Here is a 16479-nt window from a genome sequence, read left to right on the forward strand (position 1 = left end):
GACAGGGTGAGGGAGTTGGGAGGGCCCCAGTCTCTGACACCTCCACATGTGCCTGGCTGCAATTGCTATGTACCACTTTTGATCATCCCATACTTGCCATACAACATAATGGCCAGTGTTTGCCCTCTTCCCTTCCGTTAGAAAAGAGGACAGGGCTTAGTTGCCTCTTTATGGTTTCTCATATGTGTATCCCAACCCCAATGGGGGAGAGCAAGGCAGAAATTGGGCAAAGGAATCAGCTCTGCATGAGGTCCAGTGGAATGGCGGTCTGGGGGGTAAAAACGCAAGGGAAGAACAGGGGATTGTGGATTATTTAGGAGAGGTCAAGGAAAGAGAAGGTGGACTGAGATACCAGATGGAGGAAGGAAGGACGAGCGGAATGTGGGAGACTTAAGAGGAGCATGTCCATGGTGAGAAAAACTGGTACTTGGGTGTGAGAGTGCATGTATGGTAAGGTGAAGGGCTGCGACTAAATAAGAGTGTAGCAGAGTACGTGAAACTGAATGAGAAGAGCGACTGAGAGTGTGAGATGGAAGTGTGGAGTGTAGTCTAGAGTGGGAGTTGGGAGTAGTGGGAAGAGAGATTCTTCTTGGTCTGTGTGGACTTGTCACAGTAGTGCTGGTTTCACAGGGTGTTCCGCGTGATGGGCTGCGGGTAGCGGTTGGAAGAGTTTGCAGTGGTGGCAGTGAGTCTTCTGATCAGAGGGTTCGGGTTCTGATCCAGTCCTTGGCAGAAGTTCATGCTCAGCTTCCCGAGGCATTCGTCCAACATCTTGATGTCCAGTTCTCTGTGAAAGTCAGTTATCCTGTTTCCTGTCGCCTTTCTTATCCTTCTTATCCTCCCCTTCATCCTCCCATTGGGCCTTTATCCTTGACCAATCTGGTGCATTTGGCCGGGAGGTATTGCAAGGGTCAGTGTTTACAAAAAGAGAACTAAACCGCACCCTCTTTCCCTGTGCCGTGCTGCAACAATAGCAGCCTGCATCTGTGAATGATACCGTTCGTATTTGGTTGGTGCTTTGCAGCAGATCCCCCGGTAAGTATTAGGGATCAGTAATATGAGTATCACAGAGGGGCCTTGGTCTCTGTTGCTGCTTCCACTGATGTGTTCTTTCTTTAGCTGGAACATCCCTTTCTGCTCATGGGTCCCCTGTTACACATCGTGTTTCCCCTATATTCTTCCAACATGGCACCTTGGAAGGGGCCTGCAGTTTGCGGCCTTCTCAGGGTATCTCAGCCACTCTGCACGTTGACCTTTCTGTTGCGGTAGTCTGTGGTGGGGGGCTTCACACCAATCCGCTGTTTCTATCCCTCCATCGCACATTTCTATACACACCCCATGGCGGGTGAAAACACCAGATTTGGCTTTTGGCGTGGGAAAGCCCATTCATTTATTTGGACGGGTAGGGAGCATGGCAGGTGAGAGAGCTGCTTTCAGGATGGGGTGGCACCCGCAAAAAGCGTGTGGGTTGAGAGGTATGCATTTTAGGACTGCTCTTCTCTTCCATGCAATCACTCACATGAACCCACTCTGTATATGGTGTGTAACCCCCCCATTTGTGTTGCCCCTTTAAGGGAATGTGTCCCTCCCATGTTCATTGCCCTTTTAACATGGTCCATGACTGGGCTAATAAAAGGAGCCCCCTCAGGCATGTGCACCAGAATGGCTGCAGACTCCCAAAGAGGAATAACTGGTCCGTCTCCCATTTAGCCCTGCAGGCCATGATGCCGTTGGACCCTTGAGCCAGCAAGGTGAAAAGGGTCTGTATGGTTATGGGTATGGGCTGCTCTGCCCCCACTAAACACTGGGTGTCCCCCAGCACCGAGGGGGTCTGCAGAATGCCCACAGCAGATCCCCCCATATAAAACACTGTTTAATCAAAAGAATTCTACTTAGTCAGAAAAATGTTGAGATTCTGATCATTTTCAAGGGAATCGTGCTTCTGCATGTCAGAGAAGTGGCAGATTCCTGTATTTGTTGTCCTAGCCATTTTGGTGTGTAATTCAGTTTTCTAGGTCTATTATATTGACTTTACAAATTGGCCTTCTGTTTATTAGGAATATTGGCTCGCCATAAGAAACAATCACTTTATAAAACAAATTACTACAGTATTATTATTGCTGATGTTATTATTCGAGCTTGTAATTGTACTGGTGACCCTCCAAAACTAGGAGGCCAAAAAATTGCCTATTTTCTATATGCCGATGATCTTGTATTACTGTCACAAACACCCCAAGGCCTTCAAAATATGCTGACCAAGTTGGGCCTCTATGTACAAGCTAATTGGTTGGAAATTAACATCGCAAAGACCCAAATCCTCAAGTGTGGAAACCAGCAAATCACTAGGAGTAATATCTTTTCGTGGAGAATTCAAAATGAAAGCGTACAGACTACAACCCAGTATAAATAGCTTGGGGTGTTTCTCAACAATGTAATATGCAAACAAACGGAAGACCTAGTAAGAAAGCATAAAATGCAAAAGCTTGTTTCGCAATCCCGATTGTTGATCGGGAAGTATATGGAAGTTTACCATGAAGCATGTTGTTTTATTTTATAAAATTAAGGTTCTCCCAATATTGCTGCACGGCATTGAAGGGTTTTTGCCAAGAGAAAAGTGTTACTGGGATCAACTAGAGTCAAGTTATTGGAAACAGATTCTATGCCTGCCTAATTCTGTGCCGATGGCTATTTTGCGTTATGAGCTGGGATTGACATCTATGTATGCTCAAGTATCCTGGAAACAGTGTGCTTTGTTACGCAAATGCCTTCTGGAAAACGGAAGTAATAATATTTTGAAAGTGATTGCGCATTATCTGCTGAAATCTGTAAATCCCTTCAGTGCAAAGTGGAGGAAGCATGTATTTAATGAATTAGCCCAGGCTGATACCACGGTAGAGTTATTATTATCAAAGCCTGTTAGAGCTAAGGAAAAAGTACATCTGGCTGATTGGGTAGCAAATATGACAAGGTGTTCCCAATATAAGGACTTTGACATCCTCTTATTTGGTATAAAAAGATATGGGTTGATGTCAGACTACTTGTTAAAAAGTCCCTCTCCTAAAGTAAGAATGGGATATTTAAGATTTCGGTTAAATCTATGGTATACAAGGGATGTCCTTTGTAAAAGGAAAATGTTGGAACAAGCACAAAATTACTGTAGATATTGTTCTGTGAAAGAACAAAGAGAAACTCTGCAACATCTGCTCGTGGAATGTGTAGTACTTTGTGATGTACGAACCAGATGTTTTGCACATACTCAGGTAGTACAAAGACCGATGGAGAGTGATGAAAGATGGCATGAGCTGTTTTCTAGTACCCGTCTGAAAATTCAGATTGCCATAGTGTAATTCTTTCAGATTGTGCTCCCTGAGTTAGAGGGGTGAAACGGGTAATGTATTATCTATAAGGCTATCAGGTAACTGGTGGGTTGTAAGAGGAAAAGTAGAGTCAAGTAGCATTGAAGTGGAATTTTGTAAATAGTATGAATTAGTGTAATTAGTTGTATAAAATGAATTGTTATTAATTATGTGATAACAGAGGTATTGCAAGAATGTGTTATCTTTTAGCCTTGTAAGATTGACAATTATTGTGTTTTGTATATTAATGTTATTTATATGTTAATGAAATTTGAAAAGTTGTAATACAACTAAAACAAATAAATAATAATAAAAAAAGAAATTATTCGAGTTTGTGCAGCACTCCGAAATTTTATGTGGCCATACATGAGAAGATCATCCAGCCCTGTTTTCCCTCTTTGGATTCTGGGAGGGATGCCCTTGTGGTATGCGTGATAATAAATAAACTTTAGATGTGTGCACAATGCCCATTCAAAACATCTTTTCCCTCGGATGATACCTCTAGAATGATTATTTTTGGAACTAGAATGTACACAGTCTGTTGTCAAGTTAGGCCATTTACACGTGTTTGCCTTTTGGGGTGGGGGAGGGTGTGTGCTAGCATGGGACGCCCTGATACAAGGTTTGTACTCTCCAGCAGTTACGGAAGCAGATCGAGCGGATGTGCCCCCGTAGGCACTACAAATACTAAGTGTTGGGGGGGCTGCTCCGGATCACCGGGCAGCCCCATACACATGTCGGGATCACCCGACGGGTACTCAGGGGGACGATTAAGCCGCGGGTAAGGCAGTGGGGATCACCCAGGCCGGGGTCGCCACACACAGCCATGGTCACATGGCAAAGGGATCACCCTGGGACGGAGTTGCCCGGCACGGGCACCATCCGGACAGCGTTGCCCGCAGGGGCACCATCCTCGGCTGGGCCCCTTCCTTGGGCCTAGCTAACACGGTGCAGCACCAGCATGGTGCTGACAAAGAACGACACTGGAGCCTATGGATGGAGTGAATGTCAAGCCGGATGCGGCTCGGTACTTTTATTATGTTGGTCACATGGCTACAGCCACGTGACCCATGACAACATCCTGGGAGCTACCATTCTCCCAGGAGGGGCACTCTGCAACACCACTCCATTTTTATTTTAATAACAACAAAACAAAACTTCTGCCACTACACACTACTGCTCCTATAACCATTCTACTACTTGTTCATCACTTTATTAACCAGGGTGAGTGGTTTTACTATTACACACCACTGACACTACACAAAGCCTTTCACATATGTGGGTGTGCACGATATCACATTGCGCACCCACTGGGTCATTCTCAGCAAGTCAGTTTCTGCAGTTATGTGTCTGGAAACAGTCTGTGTCCTCACCACCATTCAACAGAGTCCAAAAGGGCCGGCAAAGCGGCACCTGGGGAGGCCCAGGGGCCACATCGGCTACGTCCACAGTCTAAGGGTGCCGATGGTGAGCTGCTGGCACGTTGGCGGCAGGCCCCTCCTTCCACTTCCTTTCCTTGGTGGGGAGGTGTCAGGACAACACCAGTGGCAGGATGATGGATTGCTCCCTCTGAGAGACGCTGACTCCTTGCTCTGGGTGGTGGTACCTTATGTGGGCCTGCCCGGCCCTGGCAGCCCGGGGCAGTCTGCACCCTTCCTCATTGTGGCCCCGTTGCCCCTTGGCTGGTCTTTAGATGAGGGCACACAAGCACTCCCTTGGGGAGCCGCTACCCTGTGGCTGGGCGATAACTGCAGCCTCTTCCGGGTGGGAGGTGCAGCCCTCTCTGCATGTTGGGCATGGGAGCCTTCCATGCTCGTCCTTCTTGGTGGGCTCAGCGGGGTTTCCCTTTTCACCCTGCGCCCCCTTGATGGATGCTGGTGGGCTGGCCCATATGCCCGTGAGGTTGCAACCAATGTTGCTGTTGCCTCCCACGGCCACCGCAGGCCTCACTGTCCTCTTTTCGAAGGCATTCCTTCCTCCCATACCGCCGGCCCAGGTGGTCATGGGCCTGCCTTGTTGCGGGGGAGCCGCCAACGCCTTCCTTCTCTTTGTTCTGGCGGGCCCAGTTGGAGTTGGGCCCGCCTCATTCCCCTCTTGTGGTGTACACTGCCGCTCCTCACGTCGGCAGCTTGTGGGTGGGAGAGGGGCACCGCCTGTTAAATGAGTGCAGGGCCGGGATGTTGGGGAAAAGGTTCATGATGATACGGTACTGGACCACTGATGTTTAATTGTACAAGATGGTATCACTGTATGTTGGTTTATATGTTTGCAAAATGAATCAAGACAATTTAAAAATACAAGTGCTTGCCCTCCAGTTTGTTTTATTCGTATTTATATAGCGCACAAAAGCACGTGGGCATCGTGGCACTTGTTACAAGACAATGCTTAGAAATGTTTGTTATGTAAATCCATATATTTGCTTGTAAATCCATTCAGAGTTCTCAAGTTTCCTGTGGCTTTACGTGAGAAGACCATCTAAGTTTGCTTTGCTAGGAATTATGGGAACGGTAGTTTTCCTTAATGAATGAAAATAAATAACTACCAGTCACAGATTCCTAAGGTAAAAAACATGACTGGATAGGTTTCTCACGCATGGTCATGGAAAACTTTAATGCTCTGAATAAATCTGCCAGAGTAGATATTCCGTCAGAAAACGACAGCAAGCCAACGCATTCGGATTCCTTTCTGTTGATAAACTATGGAGAGATCCATGCAGGTGTGGCGAGTATCTTAATCTCCTGCTTTGGTCTGACCATGTGCTATGATCGATTGGTTTCGTCTGAATAGTGAGAGATGCGCTCACATGTGAGGATTTGCAGCCTTTAGTGTACGCTTCAGCTGTAATTGTGCAGAAGGTGGTGGTTTGTACCTCTGCGCTTTGTGTAACGTTTCCCCGTACTAAAACGGGGGCCCGACGGCCTGGCAGCCCAGCCCAGCGGTGGCAGTGGAGCCCAGCCCATCCTCTTGCAGCTGGGATGCTGAGCGGCTGCTGTGTAACGGTTGCATGATTTCTATCGGTCAGCTACAGGCTACCTCATCCGCCGCCAAGCCGCCACACTGGACGCGGAGATGGAGAGCACCGCAACTAGCGGGTGCTCCATGCGCTACCGCCCTGGCAAGAAGAAATTCTGCGACCTGCTCAGCCGGATGAAAAGGAAAATGTTTTCCTGGTAAGTAACGTGAAAGCGCTGGCTGGCTGACGTAAGCGGAAGTACCGTGGATAATACTGATAAAGCTTGCGCACACCTTTATTATACCGTAGGTAGTGAAAAATATCTGCTTAATGCGTTTAAAGCTGTAGGGGAGAACAAGCGGCCCCATCACAAGAAGTCGCCAAACTAATCACAAAACTAAAGTGCCCTCAATTGATGGACACTCCTGTCCCCTACACACCCTCTAAGCTGGGGATATTACCAGTCAGAATTTGTTTGGTTAATAATACATTGTATATATCACTTTTAATCATCTCCAAAATGAGATGTTTCCAATAATCAGATTCATTCAATAAGATACATTTAATTAAAGGTTAATTGCGCACAGTGTAATTGTCTCACAAAAAATAATTATAAAGAAAGTACAAAATACATATATTAAAAAAAGAGCTTGACGTGTTTCGGTAGTAATTTCCCTTCATCAGGAGCAAAAACAATAAAAGTTCAGTTCTATATTGACTCTTCAGACTCTAAATGCATCTACAAAGTAAATTAAAGACTAGTGTCAGTACATGGTAGTTAAATATATGTATTTACCAGTCGCATCTCAGTCTATAGAATGGCAACAGGCCATCTAAATGAATGGAAAAGTAGACATATCACCTTGATAGGATATCCAGGTTGGATTGTGGTTTCCCAGGATTGGGCACCACAATGCGTCTCTTGCTCTATTCTGTCAGTGTGGCTCTGGTTTCTTGAATTAAGTTAAACCGGGTCTGTCAAATCAGATTTAAAATCATTGTACAACCATTCTTTAGTGGATTACAATAGTTAATTACCTTATGGAAATGTACACTTGTGAATGTGTCAAGAGGACACATTGCCTGCCTCTGTGGTCCTAAGTGTGTGTAAGGTGTTTGTCCCCTGGTTGCTAAAAAAAAAAAAGTGGCGAGCAACAACTTGTAGGAGTCCTGAGCATGGGAACCTTACATCTTACTGCACACATGTGCGAAATGAAAAACCAGGGGGGATGATCGATGGGCCCTCATATGAGTGTCAATGTTAGACCTTCGTATGTGCAAGCAGCCCTGTGGGAGTGTTGGCCCTCTACTATTAGTAGGACAGCCTTGGGGCTAACCGTGATATGTGTGAACCGGGTTAAATAAGCAGTCACAGCCTTATTTCTTTTGACAAGCTTGAGCAGTGTAAAGGATTCCAATCGGGCGTCACACACCAGACCAAGACCCTTGCCCTTAGCCTAGGATGTAGCGCTCAATTAGATTGCTTTTTCTTTATTTTTGACAAATTCGGATTGAGCTGGCACCCAACCCATCTCCCACCCCTTTTACAAATACCCCGGGTCACAATGGGCCATGAACCAGGCCTGAGGGTGATAATGCAATATTTATTTATTTATTTATTTTAAATTCAAAGAAAATCACAGTTTGAATATTGGGCAGCAATCACCAATGTGGTGATAATTACAATGTAAACTAATGAAATACATTTGGTTGACCTTCTACTAGAACATATCAAAAGCACAGATGAATAGGAGCAATTTTACTGTTTGGGTAGATAGCACCCGAGTTAAGCTTTCCCCCTGCAATGCTCACTCAAACCCCAAGTAATGGAAATCTGAGTGGATAGAAAGGAGCAGCAAGGAGTCGGGGATATTGGTCAGCAAACAGAATTAAAATCCGACCTTCGCTCACGAAATAAGTGGCAAAACCCTTTGCAATTGCATAAAATGGCACTCAGAATTGGTAAATAATTAATTTAAACGTGCGGTTGAATAAATGAGGTAAATCTGATTTATCACAGTAACAGGGATGTAATATCACTAGCAGCTACAAGACAAGGTATCAACAAAGGGCATACAGTTCAAAAAGCAACTTGAAAGTGCAGCCAAAATCACACGTTGAAAAGTTGCATTTTTCGCTTTTACAACTTTAAATGTCAAAACGGTTTGGGAAAAGAACAGGTGAAATAGACAGAATCGGAATGCAGTTTTTAGGCTGGGTGATAGATTCACATCACAGGGATAATATAGAAGTGAAAGAGTGACTCTAGCTGAATAACTGGATGAGATTTTCAATGTGGGAGGAGATTCGGTTTTGGGAAAATAAAGCAGTTTAAAAGAGAAAATCGGTTTAAAAAGGAAAGGACACATTTCACTTAAACTAGATTTTAATGACTAGATTGTTAATGAAAGTCACAGTACGCTCCAAGGTTAATTTGCAAAGTTAACCTTTTCACCCTGCGTTCAGCTCTATGTGGGAATTACTTAAATTATTCAAACTAGGACTAAAGATCTATGCAAGACAGAAATGAATGGTTGAATGGCGCTAATGCCTGGAGATCAAGGACAGGATGCGCAAAGAATTCTGACATAAGTTACCAGGGTATGGATAGGATTACTTAGAGAGTAGGACAAAGACAACGTATCAAGATGGGGTAGGCTGTGTGTTGCTATGGGATGGGGAAATGCAATCCGCACTTATTTTGGGACAGCCAACCGGGTTTCTGAACTCAAAGTCTCTGGTCACAGCACGGCAGGCTCTCCTAACAGCAAACAGCCAGGCCCGTGTGGTCACTGGATATCAAGGGTACAGCTGGCATGCAGGTAGTGGGGCAAAAAGCCGGTCTGGTCACAAGATACTCCCAAAAGGGTACCACAGCTTTTCCCCTTAGTTATTGGTATTTTTAATGTGGTTTCTGGATCAATGCTCCTGCCTGGATAGGGTCAGCTATGCTCTGGCCTGGCAGTAGAATCTGGAATCTTGCACAGTGAGTGTGGAATGTCAGGATCTTGGAATGCGCAGGAGCTGCAAATTCATTCAGTAGAGAGAGTCCCTGTCTCTCTGAGATTCCCCTTTTTATAAGGCGGGTGACATCACAGGATTTATTGTTGAGCAGATATAAGCTAGACCTACCCCTAAGAACCAGATAGGTCAGCCTATGTTGGTCACCTTCTCCATGAGCGGACTCAGTTTATGGGTTTGTGTTTTATGAGGTACAAAGCCATCCCACAGTCATTTTTCCAAAGAAATCAATTATGACATAAATCGCTCCTTTTTACAGTTGTGGCAGTTTTGCAAATTACATATTTCGTACAGAGCATGGTATTCCAACTCCCAGGTCTGTATGACATGGTTTCGCCCTTCTAATAATTTTTCACGATTTTAGTGAGAACCGCTCCACCCAAAATTCCACAATTTTAGATGTGTACATATTATCATAGAGCATATTTCCATACATTTTTAACGTTCCACCATATGTATTTTCCCCATGATTCACCTTTCCTGGCGTGTCCGTCCCCAACATGCTATGGACAGCCACAATATCTTGTTTTAAAGCCACAAAAGTTATATTTAAACTGTAAAACCTTTACGTTACTGCGTTGTCCGGTTGTAGAAATATGTCTTAAAGTTTATTCATTTAAAATAGTCTTTTGAGCCAGATGGGCTGGCCTTTGTCCTCCAAATATGGTCATTTCTTCTCAGGCTACCACCAAATGTCAGTTTAACCCATGGTTGCCATGGAGTTTGTCTTTGGGGCTCCTTAGTTTGAGTGGATGGGATGTGTCACTTCCAAAAGTAACACAAAGTCTGTTGAGCGTGTTACATTCTCTCCTTTGGTACATTCAGAGCTTCCAGATGCTGGTCCCCTTGGGGGGGATTCAATGTCCTTGGAAACCAGGGCAGGAAAAACCTGTTCTGTGGCTTCCACAGTACAGCCAACGCATTTATTTATGTATTTATTTTATTTTTCCTGAGCCCAAAAGGCAAGGTTGTTGAAATAAATAAAACATTATATTAGATTTTAACCAATCCCCCTCCCCCCTTACATTTCTAGGCAAGGAGGACAGGGCCTTATTCAACATTACACTTTTAAAACAGATATTTTTCTTGTTTGCAAAAGCACACTTTGACACGTGGTGAATTCTGCTGGGATGCCCCTTTCAAATTTGTTGTTCTCTTCCATTTGGTTTCCAAACTTTGTTTGCAGCCCTAGTCGGTTTCTCTTACACAGCAATCTGTTCAAGGCACAGGTCCACTGAAATTGACATGTGCACAGAGAGCTAGGGTTTCTTTTGAAGAGTTTATTTTGACATTTTGTAGCATAAAAGTCAAGTGTTTTTCCGTAGGGCTAAGAGTAAAGTTTCTGGTGATTTCACAGATCTTGCCTGACACAGCCTGTCATTCAGTGAGAAATGCTTTCTTTTGCTGGAGCACAATCTGAATATGGATGGGCTTAGCTGGGTCTCACTGGATCAGAACTGTGTACTGTTTAACAGATGAAAATGTGCATCAAAGAGCCATGATTTTAAATGCCAAATATTTATTTTTTAAATGGGAAATTTTGAGCTAGCAGCAAAGCAACGCTGCTTTTCACTTCTCTTCTCTTCTTTGGTGCACCTAAGAAAACACACTAGTAGCCTTTCTCTGTGTGCTCCCTGTTCCATCTTGCCCAATAGGTGCTTGGCAAGACAGTGCAGCCATCATTTTGTAGCTGCAAAACGCAGTTTTGATGCGAGGCAATGGTGCTCAAAGGAACCAGCGCAGCCATTCTGCTGGTAACTGATGAAGTGCAGCTTGGTGATGGAGGGTACTTCTGCTGAGTGGGTAAATGTATCCCACAGCAGCCTTCTTTATAAAACGGACAATGTAAAACATATCCTCGGTGTACTCGAGTTACATCACACCACTGGGCCCTCATGTGAGGCGTTCTCGGTAAGTGCATGAACCAAATACATACATAAAGGTCCTTTTTCCGTTTCCTCCGGTATTAAATAATTACATCAGTCGGTCACCTGAGAGCAAAATCATTCACATTTGATAACTAAATAATTAAATGGCATCAGTGGGGTCACCTGGGGGGTCATTCACTAAATAGCATCAGTGGGGTCACCTGGGAGCAAGATCATTCCCATTTGGTAACTAAATAATTGGCATCAGTGGCGTCACATGGGAGCAAGGTCATTCACTAAATAGCATTAGTGGGGTCACCTGGGAGCAAGGTCATTTACATTTTATAAGTAATTAAACCCCTTAGGACTACAGGCAGCTGCATGCTAGCACAATACACACAACACACAGGACAGAGGCCAACCACACAGTGCCCCGATGTACTAAGGGAAAAGATCCCTAAGGAGAACACTACAGCTCACAGTGCGGGTATGACAGATTTAGTTACTTACCCTGTAACCATGTGCAGTTCGTAACCCCAACCTCTGTGGTCAAACAGGGTTAGATTCAGTTTATAATATTCTTGACGCATGCCTCGCCGCATGCTTTTCCTGACCAAAAAAATAACACAACCCTTCCACTCCCAACCTATATAGAAATCTAAGGGGGCATAATAAGGCACGCAAAACTATAAAGAAACACCCCTCTACACCTGCATGGTTCAGAGTCCCTCCCCTTCTCTTTCATGGAATGCTTTGGGCCCTTGTGTGATGAGGAGGACACCACATGGCAGTATTCCTGAACCAAACAAAAACAAATGTCGCTATCCAGCTAGATAACACTAGAGTGGACAGTGCAGTGGGGTTAAGAGTGCAGTGGGTCTCGCAGAATCCACCTCTGATGGCTCTCTTCACATCCAAACTGCGCTGAAAGGCTAAGACAAAAACCCTGCTAAAACATCTTCCGATCACCTTCCCCTGGCCCCTCTCCCGACAGCAGCTAAGAGAAATGACACACAAAGCACCCCGCCAGGCTGCCAACAGTATACTTTTCTCCTCGCAAAGTAACGCCGTACTATGGCCCACTTCTCAAACTTTCCCCACTCCTAACTCACGTCACAGAGCGGGGAAGGAAAATACAACGGCTACCGTCTGTCCCTCAGTGGGAGCACAACCCACAGTAACTCGCTTCGGCCCGCGTTGAGCTGCCTCCCTCTGAGCCCTGCTCGCTACCTCAACCCTGGAGAGGGGAGAGCGAAAGCCAGCCCGATCAACTGCCCAGAGTGTACTTTCCTCACTCCGAAGGGTCTGGATGCCCTGCCTGTTCCTTCTGAGGAAAGCACCCCTTGTGCCACTCAACAAGACTATATATTTTATTGGTCCTCCCCACCTGTGGCTCAAAGGTGGGGGACCTGTGACAGGATTGTAGTTGGAATCACCTAATCCACACTCACTTTCCCCCTGCTGGCGGAGCACATCATGTCCCCCGGGATCTCCCATGAAGGAAATAAACAATAGTCATGAAATCAGGACTGCTAAAATGATCGGGAACTCTCGATCCATACACAACAATGGAACCTCCACAATGGATTGGGGTTTACACTCGCCCCCCTGTCCTTCAAACCCTTGTCCCTAAGGCTTTACATTATCCCCTAGGTACAGACAATAAAAACTGACATTTTCCCTCCCATAACAACGTTACATTCCACCATTGTTGAGCATAACAGATTGGTTTACTAGCATATGACACTGTACAGGTAGTAGCTGGCACAGGGAGTCCCCTTCAGATAGCTTCTGTCTGGGCTCTAGGAGCATCGTAGCTCAACATTCTGATCGGCTTGACCTCTCATTGAGATCGCCAAAGCACGCTATATCCCTCTGAATGATCTTCAGGTGCTGCTTCTTGAGGGTCTACTGATGCAGGAGGCCTATCCTTAGTCACATAGTCTGATCTTGGCATTCAGTACTCTTGTGGCAGGGACAAAATGTCAGTGTATCCAAAAGCTGATATCTCTCTTGTTCTCAGCCTGGCCTGAGGGATCTGGAGTTGTATCCTTGCTTTCATTCCAATAGGCCATCTCTAAGCCTTCAGAATTTGTATCTCCTTCCTCTTCTCCTTGACTGGCCTAAATGTCTGGGGGCCTATGGCCTACTTCTGGGTCTGGAGGCTCTTTATCCTCATCGTTTTCCTTCTCTTTTGCGCTGGTGGCTACAGACAGACGGACTTACCCATGGATGGATTCCTCTTAAGGAGTTCTGGTGATCCTCTTACTGGGAGAAAAAGGAACTTCGGCAACGGTCTGATCCATTTCATATGATATATTTTATTTATATCGTCCTCATACACATGTGTTTCAGAGCGCGACCAAGCAAAGGGAGGGGAACGGGAGAACAAAATACGATCTTATTAGGCCCAGTGACATTAAGAACGTGCAAGTGCATGGAAGAGGGGGGGGGGGGGAGTGCGTGGAGGGGGAGAAGTGGAAAGTGCAGACAGAGGAGAGAACAGAATAAATAATAAATCGGATAAATAAAATAAATAAGTGCAGACAAAAAGGTAGTGCAGCCAGACACGTGGCAAGTGCATGATTAGTCAGATAGGGCATATCTGATAAGTGCAGAGGAAGTGTGTGGGACTGTATGGGTACAGATACAGATCCCAGTGCCAAGGGTGGCCAGAGGCAGCGCAGGAGAGAGGCAGGGTGCACAGGTACCTGGGCCTGAAGGACCGAGGTGGCCAGGTGCACGGTGCCGAGAGAAACAGATCAGCAGAGGAGAGGAGGGGCAAAGGCAGAAGCGAAGAGAAAGGTCTTGAGGTGCTTCCGGAACTGTCCACACCATCCCATATGGGTAGGAAGTGATTTCGGTGGAGGGTCTTCACATGCCTCAGGGTGCCTTCTCTTCTCAATCTGAACACAGGCAACCCTGTCAACCGTTGCGCAATAAGATATGGCTGGGATTTCCAGTGATTTCCCCCAACTTGTTTCATTCCCTCTTCCCTAAACTCTGGATGAGCGCCCGATCACTGGGCTGTAGATTATGGAACCAGACTTTATCATCATATCTCTTATTTTGCTGCGCAGTCTGTTCAGCAGCGGCTTGCACCAGTTGGAAAGCTTGGGACAATTGGTTTTAAGGTGTCTCACATACTTCCTGTTATTCTCTACACCATTGTTATTATTTACATTGGACCACACAGATTTCCTGACCAAGGGAAGAGCAATAAGCATTAAAATGACCTCCTATTATAATCGGGTCATCTGCATACTTGATGTGAATTTCTGTCATAATTGTTCATAGATCATCTAAAAAGGACAGTATGCTTAAGATTGCCAGGTTCCAATAGATATTAATTAGGGTAGGTCCTCTGCGGGTAGTGCCACAGCTGATCAGACATCTGACTGCTAGAATTCCTGGGGTCTTGATGTCTAGTTCGATAACTTTGTATCCTGTGTTCTTACGCATAGCAGTAAGATGCCCTCCAGATGGCCTTCCTCCCTTGGGACATGTGGCAAGGTGGCATGACGTTGTGAAACCGTCTAAATGGACCTTGTGCATAAGCCAAGTTTCATGAAGAGATATCAGATCGTGCTCTTTAAAAATCATTTTACTGGTGTCAGGGTCCTTAAGAAATGATGTACCTCTTGTGTTTCAACTTAGGATAGAAATATTTCGATTCATTATACTCTACAGCAAGTTTTCATTCACATTAAGTGTGTATAGTACTTCGGAGAGAATATCTGTTAAAAGGACCCATAAATTCGATTGCTGGGCCCCGATCCTTTACCACCAACTCGTGGTGGAACGTCTGTAAGTGTCGAGGTTTTGATATTTATCACGTTGCTTTAATCTTTTTTTTAGATTGTGTTTGAAGAATGACTGCTGAAACTTGTGGAAGTGTATCAAACACTTCAATATGGATATCTCGTGAAGCTTCTTTGCACATTAACAGGGTGGTCTTTCCTTCGTTGGAGCATAAAATAAGTTCTACTGTGTTGGTACAGTTTGCATGTGGAAATTAATTCCTTTCTATATCCTTGCTCGAGAAGTCAGACACTTTTTTTGTGTGTGCCAAGATGTTAGTGCGGTTTAGTGCTTTCTGCCCTCTTGGCAACCAAAGTTCTGGAGCAGCAAACAGGTTGGGGCATCTAGGAGCAGAGGCTGTCTTTGACATCGAAGGACTAATGGAAGGGCTTTGGGTTTGATTACTTGTAGCCATTGCTGTCGAACTGACTGGGGTTTGGGAAGATTTAAAAATGTAATTTTCATTACTCGTGTTTGCAGCAATAGAAAAGCAACATTTTCTTGCAAAAAATAGACGTCAGTCGCAGTGGCTTAGGCGGTTTTGGAGACTCGATCACCAAGTTCTCAGTCTGTCATCCAGTGCTACACTTTGATTTTAACTTCATAGAGTCTGGTACAGAAGTCTTTAGTTCAATGCACTCTTGTAGCTTGTTGCTTTTTAAATGTTTCCTTTTTTTAGTTTTGCCTGCCGAGATTATCAGTTGTCATTCGTTTCTCAGGCATTTACGCTCTACAATTTTATTTAGACTTTTTTTTTTTTTTTCTTGGCTTGTTTTTTTTATTTCCTTAGTTTAGATTTGCCCGCTGATTTGTCTGTTTCATTTTCATTTCATTTCCATTTACGGTCTTCAATATTTTCATGTGCTTTTTTAAACATTTTTTCCTATGACCAATATTATTTTGACAAGGCTGCTTCTCAGTGGTCGCCCAATTCTGATTAATTGACTCTGGTATTTTGTTAGCAGTTGCTGCATCTTACTTGTTGGGGTGGGCAGAGATGCAAAGTTTGAATTAAGTCTTTGGAGCACCACTTTGTGCCAGTTATTGTTCGTCCACCAATTGGGCTAATCTCATAAATTCTTCTAAAGCTGATGTAGAAAGTGGTGCATGGTCACCATAGAACAATTGATTCAAGACTTGCCTTTTTTAGATTGTTGAGCATGATTGTGTGTTTGTTACTTGTTACACACAATTAATTTTATGATATGGCATTTGTAACGCGCCTATACACAAGTGTTTCAGGGTGCGACGAGGCACGGCAGGGGGAACGGAGGGAGGACCGAGACAACAACTTTACTAGGCCATGTGACATTGAGATTGCGCAAGTGCAGGGGAGGGGAAAAGTGCCAGGGGAAGGGGTGGGGCAGTGCTGTACATGGGATCAAAACAATAACAAGAAGTGTGGTGAGCAGGTGGCAGGTGCAAGGGTAATTGCAGACAGCAGGTGTCCAGTTAGGGGGATTTTAGGGTTACAGATACA

The 16479-nt window shown here is 44.9% G+C and overlaps 1 protein-coding gene across 2 annotated transcripts in view; it reads left to right on the forward strand.

Moving 5' to 3' along the window:
• SLC35F2 (solute carrier family 35 member F2) overlaps positions 1 to 16479 on the forward strand; it is a 1151438-nt gene that overhangs the window by 182758 nt on the left and 952201 nt on the right. Inside the window, exon 1 of one of the 2 annotated variants that reach the window (XM_069640624.1) lies at positions 6127 to 6526. The exons of the other annotated variant lie outside the window; for it this stretch is intronic. Within the exon in view, the coding sequence (XP_069496725.1) occupies positions 6426 to 6526 (101 nt within the window). The 5' untranslated portion in view covers positions 6127 to 6425. Of the gene's footprint in view, positions 1 to 6126; positions 6527 to 16479 lie in introns of those variants that run through there. 2 annotated transcript variants of the gene reach the window in all.

This window comes from Ambystoma mexicanum, chromosome 7q (genome assembly GCF_040938575.1).
Source record: "Ambystoma mexicanum isolate Mex_15411 chromosome 7q, UKY_AmexF1_1, whole genome shotgun sequence".
Taxonomy (NCBI): domain Eukaryota; kingdom Metazoa; phylum Chordata; class Amphibia; order Caudata; family Ambystomatidae; genus Ambystoma; species Ambystoma mexicanum.